Here is a 15218-nt window from a genome sequence, read left to right as displayed (position 1 = left end):
TGTCATTAACAATGAGCAGGGGGTCTTTAAACCTAATATATGTTTACATTTCAATTTACTGATCTAAAAAGGTTTGAAGGAATCCACGAGTAATGGTAAACTTTTTCTTTGTTAGCAAAGTATTTTGTACATAATGAGACCCAATGCACTCATAAGGGGCCCCTTTTGACAGAGGAGCTCAGTGAGAGTGGGTCAGAATTGGTCCCAATGTCTCCACATGTTATGAAATTTGATCAGGGACCTTCATCAAAGCCGTCCATATATAATTACATATAATTATAAAGTTATTCAGATCAGTGAACTGAATCAAATGGCACCATGTGTTTGTCTGTAGACTTTGTCAGTAACACTGTAATAGCATTTTTAATGATTTTTAGGGGTTTTGAAAGCTGATGCACCCCCTAAAGTCTCAATATATACAAGTACTCAAAGGTTTGTGATAATATGACCAAAGACTGATGAGTTATAGAAAATCAAGCTAGCAATGCCATGGCCCCAGTGACAAATTGATTGACCAAAACCATGTTGTGTGACGAAGTCAAAATTTTTTTGATAATCATTTACCTAGAGAGGCTACAGAGTAGGGCGGCATGGTGGCATGGTGGGTAGCGCTGTCGCCTCACAGCGAGGAGGGCTTGGGTTCGATTCCCTGGCCGGGTGGCCAGGGTCCTCTCTGTGTGGAGTTTGCATGTTCTCCCTGTGTCTGTGTGGGTTTCCTCCTGGTTCTCCGGTTTCCGTCCAAAGACATGCAGTCAGGCTGATTGGACATGCTAAACCACCCCTAGGTGCGAGTGAGTGACTGGTGACCTGTCCAGGGTGTATCCTGCCTTCTGCCCGAAGACTGCTGGGATAGGCTCCAGCATCCCCCCGCGACCCTGACGGAGTTGCGGCTTAGAAAATGGATGGATGGCTACAGAGTATTTCTAGACCAATTTTGAGAAGTTTGGATCAAAACTCAGAGACTAGTTTGAAAAGCATGGTTTTCAAACAGGTAACGATTACCAAAAAACTGTGCAATTTTGTAGTAAAATTGTTTGACATGGCATAAGATTCATACATAGTTTGCATCAAAAATAGTAATAATATATTGATAACATGTAATCAGGCAGTCGTGGGCTGGAGGTTAGGGAACTGGCCCTGTAACCAGAAGGTTGCCAGTTCGATCCCCAGTGCCAACAGTCCATGACTGAGGTGTCCTTGAGCAAGACACCTAACCCCCAATTGCTCCCTGTGTGCCGTGGATAGGGCTGGCCACCGCTCCAGACAAGTGTGCTCACTGCCCCCTAGTGTGTGTGTATGTGGTGTTTCACTTCATGGATGGGTTAAATGTGGAGGTGGAATTTCCCCATTTGTGGGATTAAAAAAGTATCACTTAATGTATTGATTTTTATGAATAGCACCCTGCAGTGGCCAAATCTGTTGAAACTTCACTGGTTGATAGAAAGTGGTTACATAGAGACGCCATTCAAGTTTCAAAAGCCTGCTGAATGCTTATTGTTTGATGGCAGCCAGGGGTGCAACTACATACTTTCTGAGGTGGATGCAAACATATTATCGGCGCCCCCCCCAAAACCCCGCCCCTTAACTTAAAGTGACTGAAAAAAATTAAAATTAAAATCAAATATTTAAGCAGGCAAGCTAAAATAAGGAACTTTATAAACAGAATACAAATTAAATTGTAAGAGCAAAAAACAAGCAATGAGGATTTAATTAAGAAGAAATAAACTAATTCAGAATAAACTGATAAGTGGACAGGCTAAAATGTAACGCAATAAAATAGAGATTAATAATTAGAATAATAAAATATAAGCACAAAGAAAGAGGGTTAAAACACCAAGTTTATATAAAAAAGTAAATTATGGAAATAAAATAAACAGGAAATCAGAAGACAGAATAAATAAAAGGAAGAAATAAATGAAATAAAAAGGTAAAAGGCGAAAAGTATGGAATAAAATAAATAAAAAGGTAAAACAGAAAATTAAATAAATAAAAGGACAAAATAAATCAAAATGTAAAGGAAAACTCAACTAAAACAGTACAGGCTGAATGTGTCTGAATGTGGCTAGAAACTAAGAGTTTAAGATGATTTAGTGACACCAGCGAGCTGAGCTTTAGACCAGGCTGCCACAGTTAGGATGTTGACTAGCTAGGTTATCTAGCTAAACAGGCTACTATAAAGAGCTATGGCTTGACTAATGTCACTCGTTTTGAAATTAAACCGAGAAAATAACCAGTTCAGGGTTAATCAGGTCGTAGCTGGAGAACCAAGTTTAGCTTTAACGTTAGCTTGCTGCCTCACTGCTATCATTCATCTGGCTGGCTGGGTAATATTAATATGGCTAGCCTTAGCTAGCACAGTAACATACATCTTAAACTGAAAAGTTTTTAAGTTTCTGAAATTGTTTGACACTAGAACCATGAGGACTGAGTGAAAATCGTAGGACTAGTTCGCAAAAGTAGGTTTTGCATGACCCAAAGAATCAGGCACAACAGAGTTTGGTCTCTGCGCATCATGGTGTAAGAGTTATGAAGGAAAACGTGTTTTGTTGCTTTATAGCGCCCCCCTTTGGCCTATGCGCTGCGTGCTTGGGCCCTAATAAGAAAAACTCTAACAAAAGTAATAGGGTCCTACGTACTTGCGTGCTTGGACCCTAGAAAGCTAAAACAGGGGTTGCCTGCTCTAGCAAAAGCAGACAAATGGAGCTCCATCTGAAGGTCCGCCGTCTGATCCACTGAGCTTCAGCACCTTGGAGAGCTGTAAACACAGCCGAGCTGAGCTTCTCCACCTCCATCACTACCGAGTCTGCTCAGTCTGCTGGCGCACTAAGAGTTAAGCCTTGCCGTGTTACATAACATACTTGGTAGATCAGTCATATCAGCCCCAGAGCAGCGCTGCTGTGAGAGCCAGTGTGGTCTCATCCTGCCATCTGACCGAGAAGAGCTCGAGCGACCGCCCCAGAGAGCGCACGTGAGGGACAGGACGACAAACGGCCAGACAAACAAGAGCTGGCGACCGCGGATCTGCCATCTGACCGAGGAGCGCTGCGCATCTTCACCACACAGACCCATCCATCTCTCCCAGCTCAGGCAGGTGCTTTTACTTACTGCGTCACAACACTTACTGCTGGTTTGGCTCTGAGGAGGGAGAATGAGAGCTCAAAGCATGTCTGACTGATGGGTCCGGTGTTTTTGAACTGCGGACTGACCATCAGCATGAACGCTTAGATATGACGCGAGATAAACATCTTCATCAGTCATCGTATGCATATCCTGAGATATTCACTATAAAGTAGGCACGTATGGGTCAAAGTAGGCTGGCTGCTGGTTAACAGTAGCCTGTTAGGTGGGGCAGGTTGATACGCAGTTATTCAGATTCAGCACCAGCTCAGTGGACAGTACATACTGTACTCACTGCTCTGAGAGAGCGCAGCTTCTGATGGTGATTACTTAAGCTTATTGGCCAACACTGCTCGAATGTTCTCAGCATTTCTACAAGAATGATAACAACGGTATCAGCCCCTTTAAGAAAGCCATAATAACAGTGTGTTATGTGTTTTGACATGTGCCCCTCTTTGTGTCCGTCTGTTGGCAGTTGTTGACCTTCCTGTCATTTACAAGAGAATTTAGACAAATGAAGACAAAAAAGACTGTAAAAATGCTTACTGGACTCAGTCAGCAAACCCAAGAACGAGTCTTTATGATCCATTATGTTGCCAAAATGGCCCGTAATCCTACTTTTTCATGTATTTTATTTTCCTTGGGGTCCACATTTGTTTGTGTCGTTTTATGTCCTTAAAATGGTCATGATTAGTGTTTTAAATGACCACTCTCCAACCTCTCCTCATCAGAATGAAACAGGCTGTTTTTGTTGCTGTGCTTACTGTTGCTTTAAGAGTAAGTCTGTAAACAGGCTCTGTTCTGATTGCCTTGCTCAAAAAAGCAGGTAGAAGCTGTTCATTTTAAATGGATGGAGTTAAACTGTGCATTTGGTTTTGGTGGCATTACATAAAATAATTAATTAATTAATTTTAAAAAACCAAACACACAAATTTGGCAACTTTTTCCATCTTTAACAATGTTTACATATTACATCAAATGTTTTTTTTATTTGAAAAAAATGGGCCATTTAACATGTAAAAACTGTCTAAAATATTGAAATATGTTTATATTTAAATATGAAATTGCAGCACCGCATGCGCTACCCCAGGCTCAAGGAGGACACCAGAGGCAGATTCAGAGCTGCAGCAGCTGCTGCTTTAATTTCATCCCAAACACAACCCGTGGTATGCTGGCCACTTTTCAGTCAACCTGTCTGTGATTTTAACAACAGGTGATTTCTTTGTTCTGGTATTTTTAAGATAAAAATCAATAACTATGATTCAGAATGAATTATTATTTCGTTGCAAACCCGTCTTTGAAGTGAAAGTGGTTCACTCACTCAAATGCATTACATAAGGAGCCATGAGTCAGAGAAAATATGACCTCACTGCTGTTTAGCTCCAGCCACATTCCAGCCATAGAGCAAATACACATTCAAACAATAGTCTACACTGACGGTGAAAATAGTCAACAACGGACTCCAGCTATCAAACAGGGAACAGTAAATAACAAAGAGAGCACATTAGTCGCTGCTTCTCTGTCTGAAGCTGAAGGAAGGTACAATTCTTATTCATCTGTTTGACTAAGACATGGATGGAAGACAAGTTTTATGACTCAAAAACACTTAAAGGTCTAGAAGAACTGCTCATCCTCTATAGATGAGATGTTGCTAGGGCACTGAGCTCTGTGGACAACACCAAGTGGAGTAACTAACAATCTTGAAGCTCTCTGGATGAGAGGATTTATATCATGAAGAAAATGGATTTGGTTGGATCGGAAGACATCAGGGAATGAAAAGACTAGTAATTGTTTCTTTAACACAAACAATGCAAATAAGAAAATGTAAGTGTGTTGAATACAATCCAAATAAATATGTGCACCTTAAAAATAAGGGTGTCAATAAGGGTTCTTTGGTACAATGTATTTTTGTTCCCTAAGGAACAAAAATTGTTCTCTTTTTTTGCCCCAACTTTGCATTTCTAAAATGCAAACCCTGGACAGGTTTTTTATATATATATATATATATATATATATATATATATACACACACACACACGCACACACATACATATAAGCGTGTAGGAGCACAGTAGAATACAGTTTGCAGAAAACATTCTGGGTAGACAGCAAGATATGACTTTTATGTATTTAAAACCACAAAAGCAAACACAAAATGGAAAATCTTTTTGGTGATCTCCAGTGCTAAGATATTTATGGGAAATTTACTCTTTTATAAATTAAGCACAAAGCCAGAAAATTTTCCATTACATATAGGGTCAGGCATACATAACAATAATCGTCTGCAAATGAGTTGAACCTATGCTCAACACCCTCACATATTAAAGAGAGAAAGGACATAAAGGTTATCCATAGAGATTCTATTTCTATGGCAAATAGTAGAGGTAACAGGAGGCACCCTAGGCAGGGACTATAAGGTAATAATAGGTCCTAACGAATGCAGTCAGTTTGAGTTTTCACTTGATAGGGAAGGTGGAAATTTTAAAGTTCATCAAATGTAAGGACATGCATTTTCTCATTAAAAGTCCATAGCAAGCTGATATTCTCATATGTGTTTGTAGGTGAGAGATATGTGGGGAAATCTGTGCTTTGCATGCATTTCATAACGAACATATGGCTCTAAAAGAAAAGACGTAAGACTCAGTGATGCGATAAACCTGGACCTTGCAGGGTTGGTTACATCATTCGCAATGAAGTAAGCACGTCTGCCTTTTACATAAGGCCCTTTAAGCACTGTAGAGCCTGCTGAGAATCATGATGACCCCCATCCGAGTTATGTCAGGTTTCTTACAGATGCTAAATTATTAAACACTGATGTATAAAAAAACAATGAGTACACATGTGCAGAGTGCACTCAATGCTGAAGAACAGCACCCTGCACATCTTACTGGTTTTTTACATCTTACATCATACTGGTTTTTGCGTCTCTAGACAAGCATTACACTTCACCTGTGATTAACAGAAATGAGGTCATACTGCTGTTTTCAAGTGATCCTAAGCAGTGAAGGTTTATATATGACACAGTGGCTGGATAAATGAGGGGCACACAAGCTTTAGATTCAGATTTAAGCTATACCATGTTCCAACTGTGGCTGTAAAACCGGAGTTAATGACATGGACTCATTTATGTAGTGAAGTTATTAAAAGTGGTATCTAGGTGTGTCTCACAATAGTTATTTCTGAACCACACTGAGAATATGAGAATATGTAGAGCACAAAGACAGGAAACGAGCATGATTTAATGGCTAATGGCTGTTTTATTCAGCGGCAATAGAAAATGTGTGTGTGTGTGTGTGTTTTATAGAGTGTTGCCTGGTTTGAGGAGGATAGGCCACATCTCAAGATGCTGCACCATCTAACAGTTTCTTTTCTCTTTTACAGATCTACCAAGACAGAAGCAGAATGGTGCCATTTCAGGAATATGAGGTGCCCGTTTATCCACAATGATTAGCATTTTTTGTTAGACGATTTTGGTCTAGTTCTCTAGTTGTATGCCTTAGCTGTTACGTGTATTACAAGCAATAGCCACAGTCAATGTAGAACGAAACAAGTTGAGTTTTTAAGGCAACAGGGCAGTTGAGAGGGGGGAAAAAAAACTGTTGCAGTGTTCTCAGTAATTGATTTAGCATCCATTACAGATAAAGAAATCATCAGGGAAGGCAAGCACTCGCAGTCGCATTCCCCGCCTCATCCTTCAGCCTTTCCGTCCTAAAGGATCGCCCATTTCTGAGCTGCCATTTTCAGAGGAGGAGAGCAAAGACTGTGACATCAGCACCGAGAACTCAAAGAGAACCATCAGTGCCAACAGCTTCTCATCAGGTATAGTGCTTAGATGCAGAGGTGCATCTACGTTACACTGTTAAAAAATGCTTAGAATTCTTAGATGAAATTAACCATTCTAGGAAAGAAAATACTTGTGGAACATTTATATTATGTCAAAGATTCTTTAAACTTCTCAAAGCTTATTGTTCTCTACAAATATAAAAAACAGATTGATTGAAAGGTTTTACAGGGAACTAAATGTCTTGGATCGTATGACTCCAGAAAACCATTTCTGCCAGCTTTATTGTTATTTTTTCAGCTTACAGTAAAAAGGACAGTAGTGCATGTGTCTGAAAAGGCATCATGTATCAATCTTCACTACAGTAATTACAATTGTGCACTGCTATTCCCAGATGACACTGGATGCCCGAGCAGTCAGTGTGCCTCTCCAGCTAAGACCCCATCTGGCTCAGATAACAGCCCTCTGGGGTCACCCCCATCAGGGGAGCGCAAGGCCACGGTCAAAAGAGTCAGAGTCAACGTGATGGCTGATTGGAGAGCCCCCACACAGAAGCACAAGAGGGAGCAGCAACGCCCCTCTATACAGCACAGAGGTGAATAAACAATAGCTTTAAATAAAGGAATCCATGGAATCCTTAAATGTTTTCTTTGTTTTTGCCAGTTACCACTTGATAAACTACCACAATATGTTTAAGAATTTTATTGAGCAGGAATTATGTGACCATTATGTGTCCACAAGTTGACAGTGTAAGTCAAAAAGTGGTTTTGAGACAAGTAAAGCTTTGAACTAATATGCCTCTGCATACTATTTACAAGGCCACCACTGTTAGTTGAAGTATTCTTATGTCTGCACCAGAACAAAATCTGCAAGTGCACCAAGCCATGGAGTGACAGGTGTTTCCTACTTGATTGTGGTCCCTGAAAGAGGCTGCTGATTGGTGGGCCAGTTGGACTGCAGATGCCCAATCAGAGTAATCAGAAGCACTTAACTTATCTCATTGGTTGAACGAGTTGACCAACAGTCAAACTTTTTCACAACACACGAGCCGCTAGGTTTAGCAGTTGTTTGTTTTGTTTTTTTGTCACAAGTTCAAAGAGTACACATTATCATGGTTTTGTCCAAAGGAAAGAGATGCTTCTCAGGTATGCATACATGCGCTTAAGAGAAATTAAGGTTTTCAAACTCACTCTGGTATCACTTTTTCAGAACACATTTATCAATGGTAAGACTGCTGTTTAAATTGCAGTATTTGACCATAATTGAAATTTACTTTGCTGTGGTGTATGGTGTGTCCCACTGGGTTGACTTTTTCTTGAGCTAAAAGGGACTTTTAGCAAGGAAAGGTTTGGGCTTGGAAGATAAAATATAAAAATAAGAGAGGGAGAGATCTAGCAGCTGCTGAAGAGTTAAATAGTGGACTATCCTCCTCTACTGTGGAGGCTGGACAGCACTCTGTTCAAAGGCTGGCCGACCTACAGGTTTTAGGCTCAGTGAAGAAGTGCTTTGGTTGTGAAGTGTCTGTTAGATATGCTTCGCTCTTCACTAACTGTTGTTAGACTAATAAAAAGATAATTGCAGGAAATGTAAGTCTGTGTTTGTATCTTTTACTGAAACATGTTTGACACTGCATTTCACGTGTTGCAGGCAGTGAGGCAGACTTTAGCTCCTCCAGTAGCACTGGAAGCTTCAAGGCCTGTGATACTCCAGCCAACAACTCCACAGGCAAGAAGAGCTGCTCCACACGCAGGTAAAGCAGCCTATAGTAGCCTTGGCTATCTCTTACCTGAACCTCTCAAACTTCTATCAACAAAATCATCATATTGTGTTAAACTTGAGCTGAGCATTTCAATGTTTTCATGAAATCTTGTTCATGAACTATTGTGCTCCTGATGGTCCATAATCAAACTGCTATCAGTGATCTGTCAATGATTCTTATGTAAATTTAGATAGTCAGGAAAACATGAACCCCCTTTAAAAATTAATAACTAATTTAGCACAAGTAAGCTTGACTATTTAATATTGTATATATCTCACAGGCTGAAGATGTTCTTGATGTAAATGCTTCCAAAAGTACACCTTGGTGAGTAACACAACTCAAAGACATTTTCCTTGTGTTCTCTCCTTTCTAGTCGTGTGCCCCACATCAGGAGCCAGCCTGTGTTTAAGCCTCCAGGAAGCCCCACTGCCCATCGCGATGCGGAACTGTATGCCCCTTACAGGACGCCCCCTAAAAGCCCCTTTTCGTTAAATATCAGCAGCAACTCTAGCCCCAGCAGCAGGTAAAATAAGGGCCTCCTTATATTGTGTGTGAATCAGGTTTTATGATCTCTACCACATCTATGTAAAGAAACTGAAATAGGTCCGTCATGGTTGGTTTCTGCTAAGCTTTGAAGAGATTTAGAAGATTGTCTGCTCTCGTTTTGCACACATGGCTACTGACTGTTGCTACTGGGGTTTATTCAAAGCCATCTTGTGGCGGTGTGTTGGAGCATTAATATTTCATGTACTCAGTCAGTATGTTGGTAAGCTTTGCTGGCTCTCATGTTTTGATTCATTTTTGCCATATTTTTGGAGGATTATGATTGTTGCGTTGTGCCAAAGCTGCACCAATGCTTCAAAAACAGAGCAATTTCAAGGATGCAGGATGGAAACACATGGAAATGTATTGATGTAGTAATGCCTGACTTGTGCCTGATGCATCCCCATTTAAACCACACTATTTCTGTCAGAAATACAAAACCAAAATCAGGAGGTCACTAGGATATGGTGCTCCAATCCAAGCACAGCTTCCTGCTACCCAAGGCCCTGATCTACATTTTAAAGCATATTCATCAACTGCCTTTTCCTTTTGTGTTCATACAAATGAATGAAAACATGCTGCGAACCCACAAAGGGTCTGATTGTTGGCTGCCTTTGTGTGTGGAAAATAGTGGCTGAATAGATCTACATTCAGAATTTAATTATTCTGACTCACTTTTTATTTCTATAATGATGGAAACATTTGCTCCCATTACTGGAATAAGGATTTCAGATTCTAATAACTCTTTTGCCATTGCTTTGTTCTTGAAATTATTGTTTGCCTGCTGCTTTATCATCAGTGGGATATCTGCCTTTTATTAAGACAAAATGTGACTGAAGTTAAATTATTTCCAGGAGAACCACTTCTGGGCGTTACCATTCATGCGGAGACAATCATGGCATAAAGCCCCCCAACCCAGAGCAATACCTGACCCCTCTACAGCAGAAGGAGGTGACCATCAGGCACTTGAGGACCAAGCTTAAGGATTCTGAGCAAACAGTTAATGACCGGTAAGTGTTGTTCATGCATCCCTTGCATAAAGTCTCCAGCCTTGAGTAATAACTTCAATAATGCAGTAAAGCAGCATGATGGCTATTGTTTCACATCCACCAGGGATTCTGAGATTCAGGAGTTGAAGTCCCAGTTGGGCCGGATGCGTGAGGACTGGATTGAGGAAGAGTGTCACCGTGTGGAGGCACAGCTGGCCCTCAAGGAGGCGCGTAAAGAGATCAAACAGCTCCGGCAAGTAGTGGAGACCATGAAGAACAGTCTGATGGAGAAGGATAAGGGCATTCAGAAGTATTTTATTGATATCAACATCCAGAACAGAAAGCTGGAGTCATTGCTGCACAGCATGGAGCTTGCTCAAAGTGGTGCCAATCTACATGATGAGCCCACTCTGGACTTCATCTGTGACTCTCCAGAAAGACCTTCTGCAGGGAAGCTGGAGGAGGAACTTCAGGTGCAGGATCAGGCAGCGGAGGAGATGGCAGACAGCGGGCTGCTGGTTAATGATGAGATGGCCAACCAGATGGACATCTTGGAGAAGGTTCTTATGTCCACAGCTGTGGACTCCAGCCAAGATTGCAGTGGCAAGCTCATGAACCAGCCACCAGGAATGTCCACTTTGGTACAGAGTACTTCAGTGGAGTCAGAAAAGAGTACAAAAGATCAAATCTCCAGTGAGGTCTCTACTGAACAGCAACATCCTGCTGAGGAGAAGGCAGTCCAGACAGATGAAGTCTTGTATACCCCTGATCTCCAGGCTCTCCTCTTGCAGCTGCTTAAGCTCCACAACACTGGGTTCTCAGGCCTGGGGACTCCCTCTTCCAACATCCCACAGAAGTCATCCAAAGCACAAGAACCGAACGTTCTCCAAGCAGAGGAGCACATCAAAAAGGAGGTGCCACTTCAAGCTCAGGATCCTGACCTTATAGAGATGTCTGACCACATTCCCAATGACCCAGCCCCAACTACACTGCTTATTTCTGAAGATCCTGGTGGTTCAAATCAGGGCTCGGATCCTGAAATGGATCCAGGATTCATGGAGGAGCTAGACTTTGGTGCGAAGGATGCTTGTAGCAATGCAAATATGGCTGTAGTGGGGAAAAGTCACTGGAGCAACAGCTTCTTGATTGATCTAGTTGCTGTGGCGGCACCTGTTCTTCCCACAGTGGCCTGGCTATACTCTCAGCATGGTGTAGTTGGTGGCGCACCAGTGTACAACATTGCAGCTTTGATTCGTGGCTGTTGCATTATGGGTTTGCACTCTCTCCGCCATGTCACACAGGGGCCACACATGTAATGGTCTTTCACCTGTCTGCACAGCTAACAAAAGCACTTAGACATCAATTTAAAGTAGTTTTTTTTTGTTTGTTTTTTTTGTACATTTGTGTACGTTTGTAAATTCTTTTTTTTTTTCTTTCAGCTCCCACTTTGCACTGTGTATAGTTGCCATGATGTTTAGGCAAGAATGGTGAACTTGAAGGGATTTTTGTTTGTTGTCTTGTTTTTCTCACGAGTTTGTACTGCTCCTTGCCATGACTTGATCATCTGGGTAGGTGGTCATGTTTCCACTGTGCTGTTCTTTATCAGTCCATTTCTTGCTTTTTGCAGAGTAATTGAGTGGAAATGGAATTGACTGTCAGAGATTGGAGTTTTGTTTTGTTTTTTTTCTTTTTTTGCATTTATGTTTTGTTCCTAAAGGATGAAAACCCTTAGCCAAAGCTTAGTCACTATTTGTGTTCAGTGAAGATGATCTTTTCCTGAGTTAGAACGTTTTAAATGTTTTTGTGTATTTGCCTACTCCCTAAAGATGGTCAATGCTACAATACAATTGACACTTGTAATGTGCCTGAGCTATGTGCAATATTTGTTTGTATCAGATGTGCTAATATATTTATTATTAAAGCATGGTAACCCTATTCACGTTTGGACCTCCTTTTTTTGAGTACCTGCAGCAGCTATGGTATACTATAAAGCACTGTTTTAATGTATTATTAAACTATTTCTGTAAAAGTGGCCCCAATGTGGCCTGGTGGGTTCAAATGGCAAAATCTCAATCATGAATTGAGAAATTTCCTTAAATCTAGTACTGATAATGTGCAATAACAGTACCAGCTGATCAGGAACACTCTAGACTGCAAGCAGAGACCCTGCTGTCCTGACAATACCCTGTTGACATGATTTGACTGAATTCTGTAGTTTCGCTGTGAAGGACATTTCCAGAAGAAGCAGTCTGACTGACTGTATATAATGTTCACATGTCAAGGTGGTTATTTGGTTTGAAATGAATGGCTTGTATTTTAAAAATCTATCCCTTGTCCATATGAGACTGATGCATGGGTGTGCTTGTCCAATGCAACCTGGAAATTGAGGTTCATTGTCACCGTATACAGTGTAAACTATGCAGCCCTTCAGAAAGTAGAACACAAACTGCACTAACTTGATGCAGTTTCCTGAAAACAACACGGGACACTGTTAATAAACAGCAAGATTGAGTAGTAGGGAAAAGCTGCCAGTGATCCAAATCAGACCATTTTATCTGTAAAAATGGTTTTGCATGTATAATTGGCAGAGGAAGTGGTTCACCTATCCTCACTATTCATGTGACTAACAAAATTTTATAAAGTTGGCTAAACTTTTCTTTTGCTGAGGATTGAAGAGTAGTAGGCCCTAAAATAAACTAAGCCCAGATTCATCACAGACCCATCAGAGTGTCACCTTCCCATATCTGTGTCAAAAACCATGATCATTATAAAGAGCACGTCTAATTGAGGTGCCACTTATGAGTGACCAGAGTGGAGAGCCAAATCTGAAAAAAATGCCCTGATGCTTATTTTACATATTGCATAATGAAGGAAAACACAGCTTCTAACTACTGCAACAAGCCCAAGACACACTACTAAAAAAAAGAGCTCAAAACAAAGTTCAAAAGACAAACTACAGTTTAGCATTAATCCCAGATTATAAGTACTTACTGTACTGGAAAGCTGTTTAGCACAGGGAATCTTACAGAGTGAGGAGGTTTGATCTCCAGATTGAACAGAAAATGCCTGTATGGCAGCAGTATACCTACAAAACAGTCAGTACGTTAAGTAGTAAAGACCTGAGACAGCTGAATGTATACCTTCTGATCAAAAAGAAGAAGAGGAAAAAGAGCATTAAACAAAGTTGAAGACACAATCTCTGGTTTAGCATTAATCTCAGATTACAAGTATTTACTGTACTGCAAAGCCATCTTGCACAGCGCAGCCTCTTTGGATGTCTGTGATTTGCTAACAGAGTGATGAGGTTTGCTGTCTGGATTGAACAGCACAGTATATACAATGATTGGCCACTTCATTAGGTCCACCTTTGTATCTAGACTCAATGTCCATTTTATCTACTCTATTTACCATACAGGTGCATCTTGTAGTTCTACAATTACAGACTGTAATCCAAGGTTAGTCCCCCCTTTCACCCTGCTCTTTAATGGTCCACCTCCACAGGACCACAACTTAGCAGGTATTATTTGGCTGGTGGGTCATTCTCAGCACTGCATTGATGCTGATGTGCTGGTGCGAGTGGATCAGACACAGCAGTGCTGTGGGAGTTTTTAAACACTGTGTGGACCTAAACAAATATACATATATAAATATACATATACAATAGACAATAGCTTATGTGTTGTTGCACAGTGTTGGTCATCCTCGAGTTCTTCACCAGTGGTCAGTGCTGTTGGCTGCATATTTCTGCTTGGTGGACTACTCTCAGTCCAGCAGTGACAGTGAGGTGTTTAAAAACCCCAGCACCACTGCTGTGTCTGATCCACAGGTAAAGGAGCAGTACTGTCCAAAGTCTCTTGCTCATTTCCTTTTCCCTCATGATTCTGCATCTTATGCAAAAGCCTTTAAAATTTAAAGGCTTTTAAAGTGCAAGGCACACTCCCATGGGCAGAGCTGACAGCAGAGCTGCATTAGTGGCTTTTTATAGCGCTGTTGTTAGCTTTCATACACATACAGAGAAGAAACAACCAGTTCTATGTAAGAAAGCGTCAGAGACTTCCATTAATGTTAAATGGAATCATACCATCAACCAACCAACCATTGTGTCAGGGCATCACAGCTCTATGCTGTATAATTCCTTCATGCATTCATTATGTAGTCTGCCAGATGGGGCTCAAATGTTGTGTAACCCAGACACTCAGTGCAAAAAGTAAGCCAGAGCAATAATTACTGCTGATCTGCATCTGACATCATTCCAATCAGACTAACAGAGTGAGTCACAGAGTGACGTCATGACCATTTCCATTAAATATCAAGAAAGTCCTGGTATTGGAAAAGAAAATATGCAGCCCTTTTAAAGATTAAACATTTATTTTGCTTATGGCTACTAATGGCAGATACCAAAACCAACTGCAAAACAGCAACTTAAAATACTTTGTTTTTTCAGTAACCTTCTATTAAAATGCAATGATTTCTGCCCACCTCTAAAATGTTTTGACATCACGAGTGCACCAGCGAACCAAGAAAATATTAACCATAAAACATCTTCCCTGCCTCCAATCATTGAGCAGAACACTTAGCGAGCTCAGAGACCCTCCCTGATACCATAGTACACTCAAAAATCTCACAGTATGAAAGGACAATGCGTTACAATTTCCAAGTCATGTTGACTTTTTAGTGATCAGGTTTTCCATTCTTTACTGGGTACAAGGAAACATTTAAAACATATTGTTCATAATACATGTCTGTAGCAAAGAGACTGGATTAAGAATCATTAGAAGTCTTTTAAATGTACCTGAAAGCATAAAATCAGTTCAAACCACAATTCATCCAAAATTCTTATAGGAGGAGGACAAAAAGGTTCTTGATTTGAATGTAAATATCATTTCATTTTCACCCAAAGTAAAGGATAGCTAGTATTTTTACAGGACTTAAAAAAATTGAAATTCAAGGTTTTCTCCCAACAGTGATGTTGTGCTCTATAATGTGGGATATACCAAAAATGTTTTAGCTGTAAAGAAACTGACATCCA

At 40.7% G+C, this 15218-nt stretch overlaps 1 protein-coding gene across 3 annotated transcripts; it reads left to right on the top strand.

The window, feature by feature from the left end:
- Positions 1-2713: 2713 nt before the first annotated feature.
- Positions 2714-12124, top strand: sybu (syntabulin (syntaxin-interacting)). Of its 3 annotated transcripts, none has more exons than XM_017709188.2 (8): positions 2714-3091; positions 6499-6543; positions 6756-6936; positions 7293-7493; positions 8546-8648; positions 9031-9180; positions 10055-10210; positions 10314-12124. In XM_017709188.2, exons 2-8 carry the CDS (start codon positions 6520-6522, stop codon positions 11503-11505), a joined length of 2007 nt encoding a protein of 668 aa, XP_017564677.1. In that variant the 5' UTR covers positions 2714-3091; positions 6499-6519; the 3' UTR covers positions 11506-12124. The 3 variants fall into 3 exon arrangements, with proteins under 3 accessions (XP_017564677.1, XP_017564676.1, XP_037393150.1); XM_017709187.2 differs by having other exon boundaries at positions 2718-3087; XM_037537253.1 differs by lacking the exon at positions 2714-3091 and adding an exon at positions 4308-4330.
- Positions 12125-15218: the final 3094 nt, after the last annotated feature.

This window comes from Pygocentrus nattereri, chromosome 3, assembly GCF_015220715.1.
Source record: "Pygocentrus nattereri isolate fPygNat1 chromosome 3, fPygNat1.pri, whole genome shotgun sequence".
Lineage (NCBI taxonomy): Eukaryota > Metazoa > Chordata > Actinopteri > Characiformes > Serrasalmidae > Pygocentrus > Pygocentrus nattereri.
Note: the sequence above shows the minus strand (reverse complement) of the source record. Positions and strands in the feature narration are given on the sequence as shown.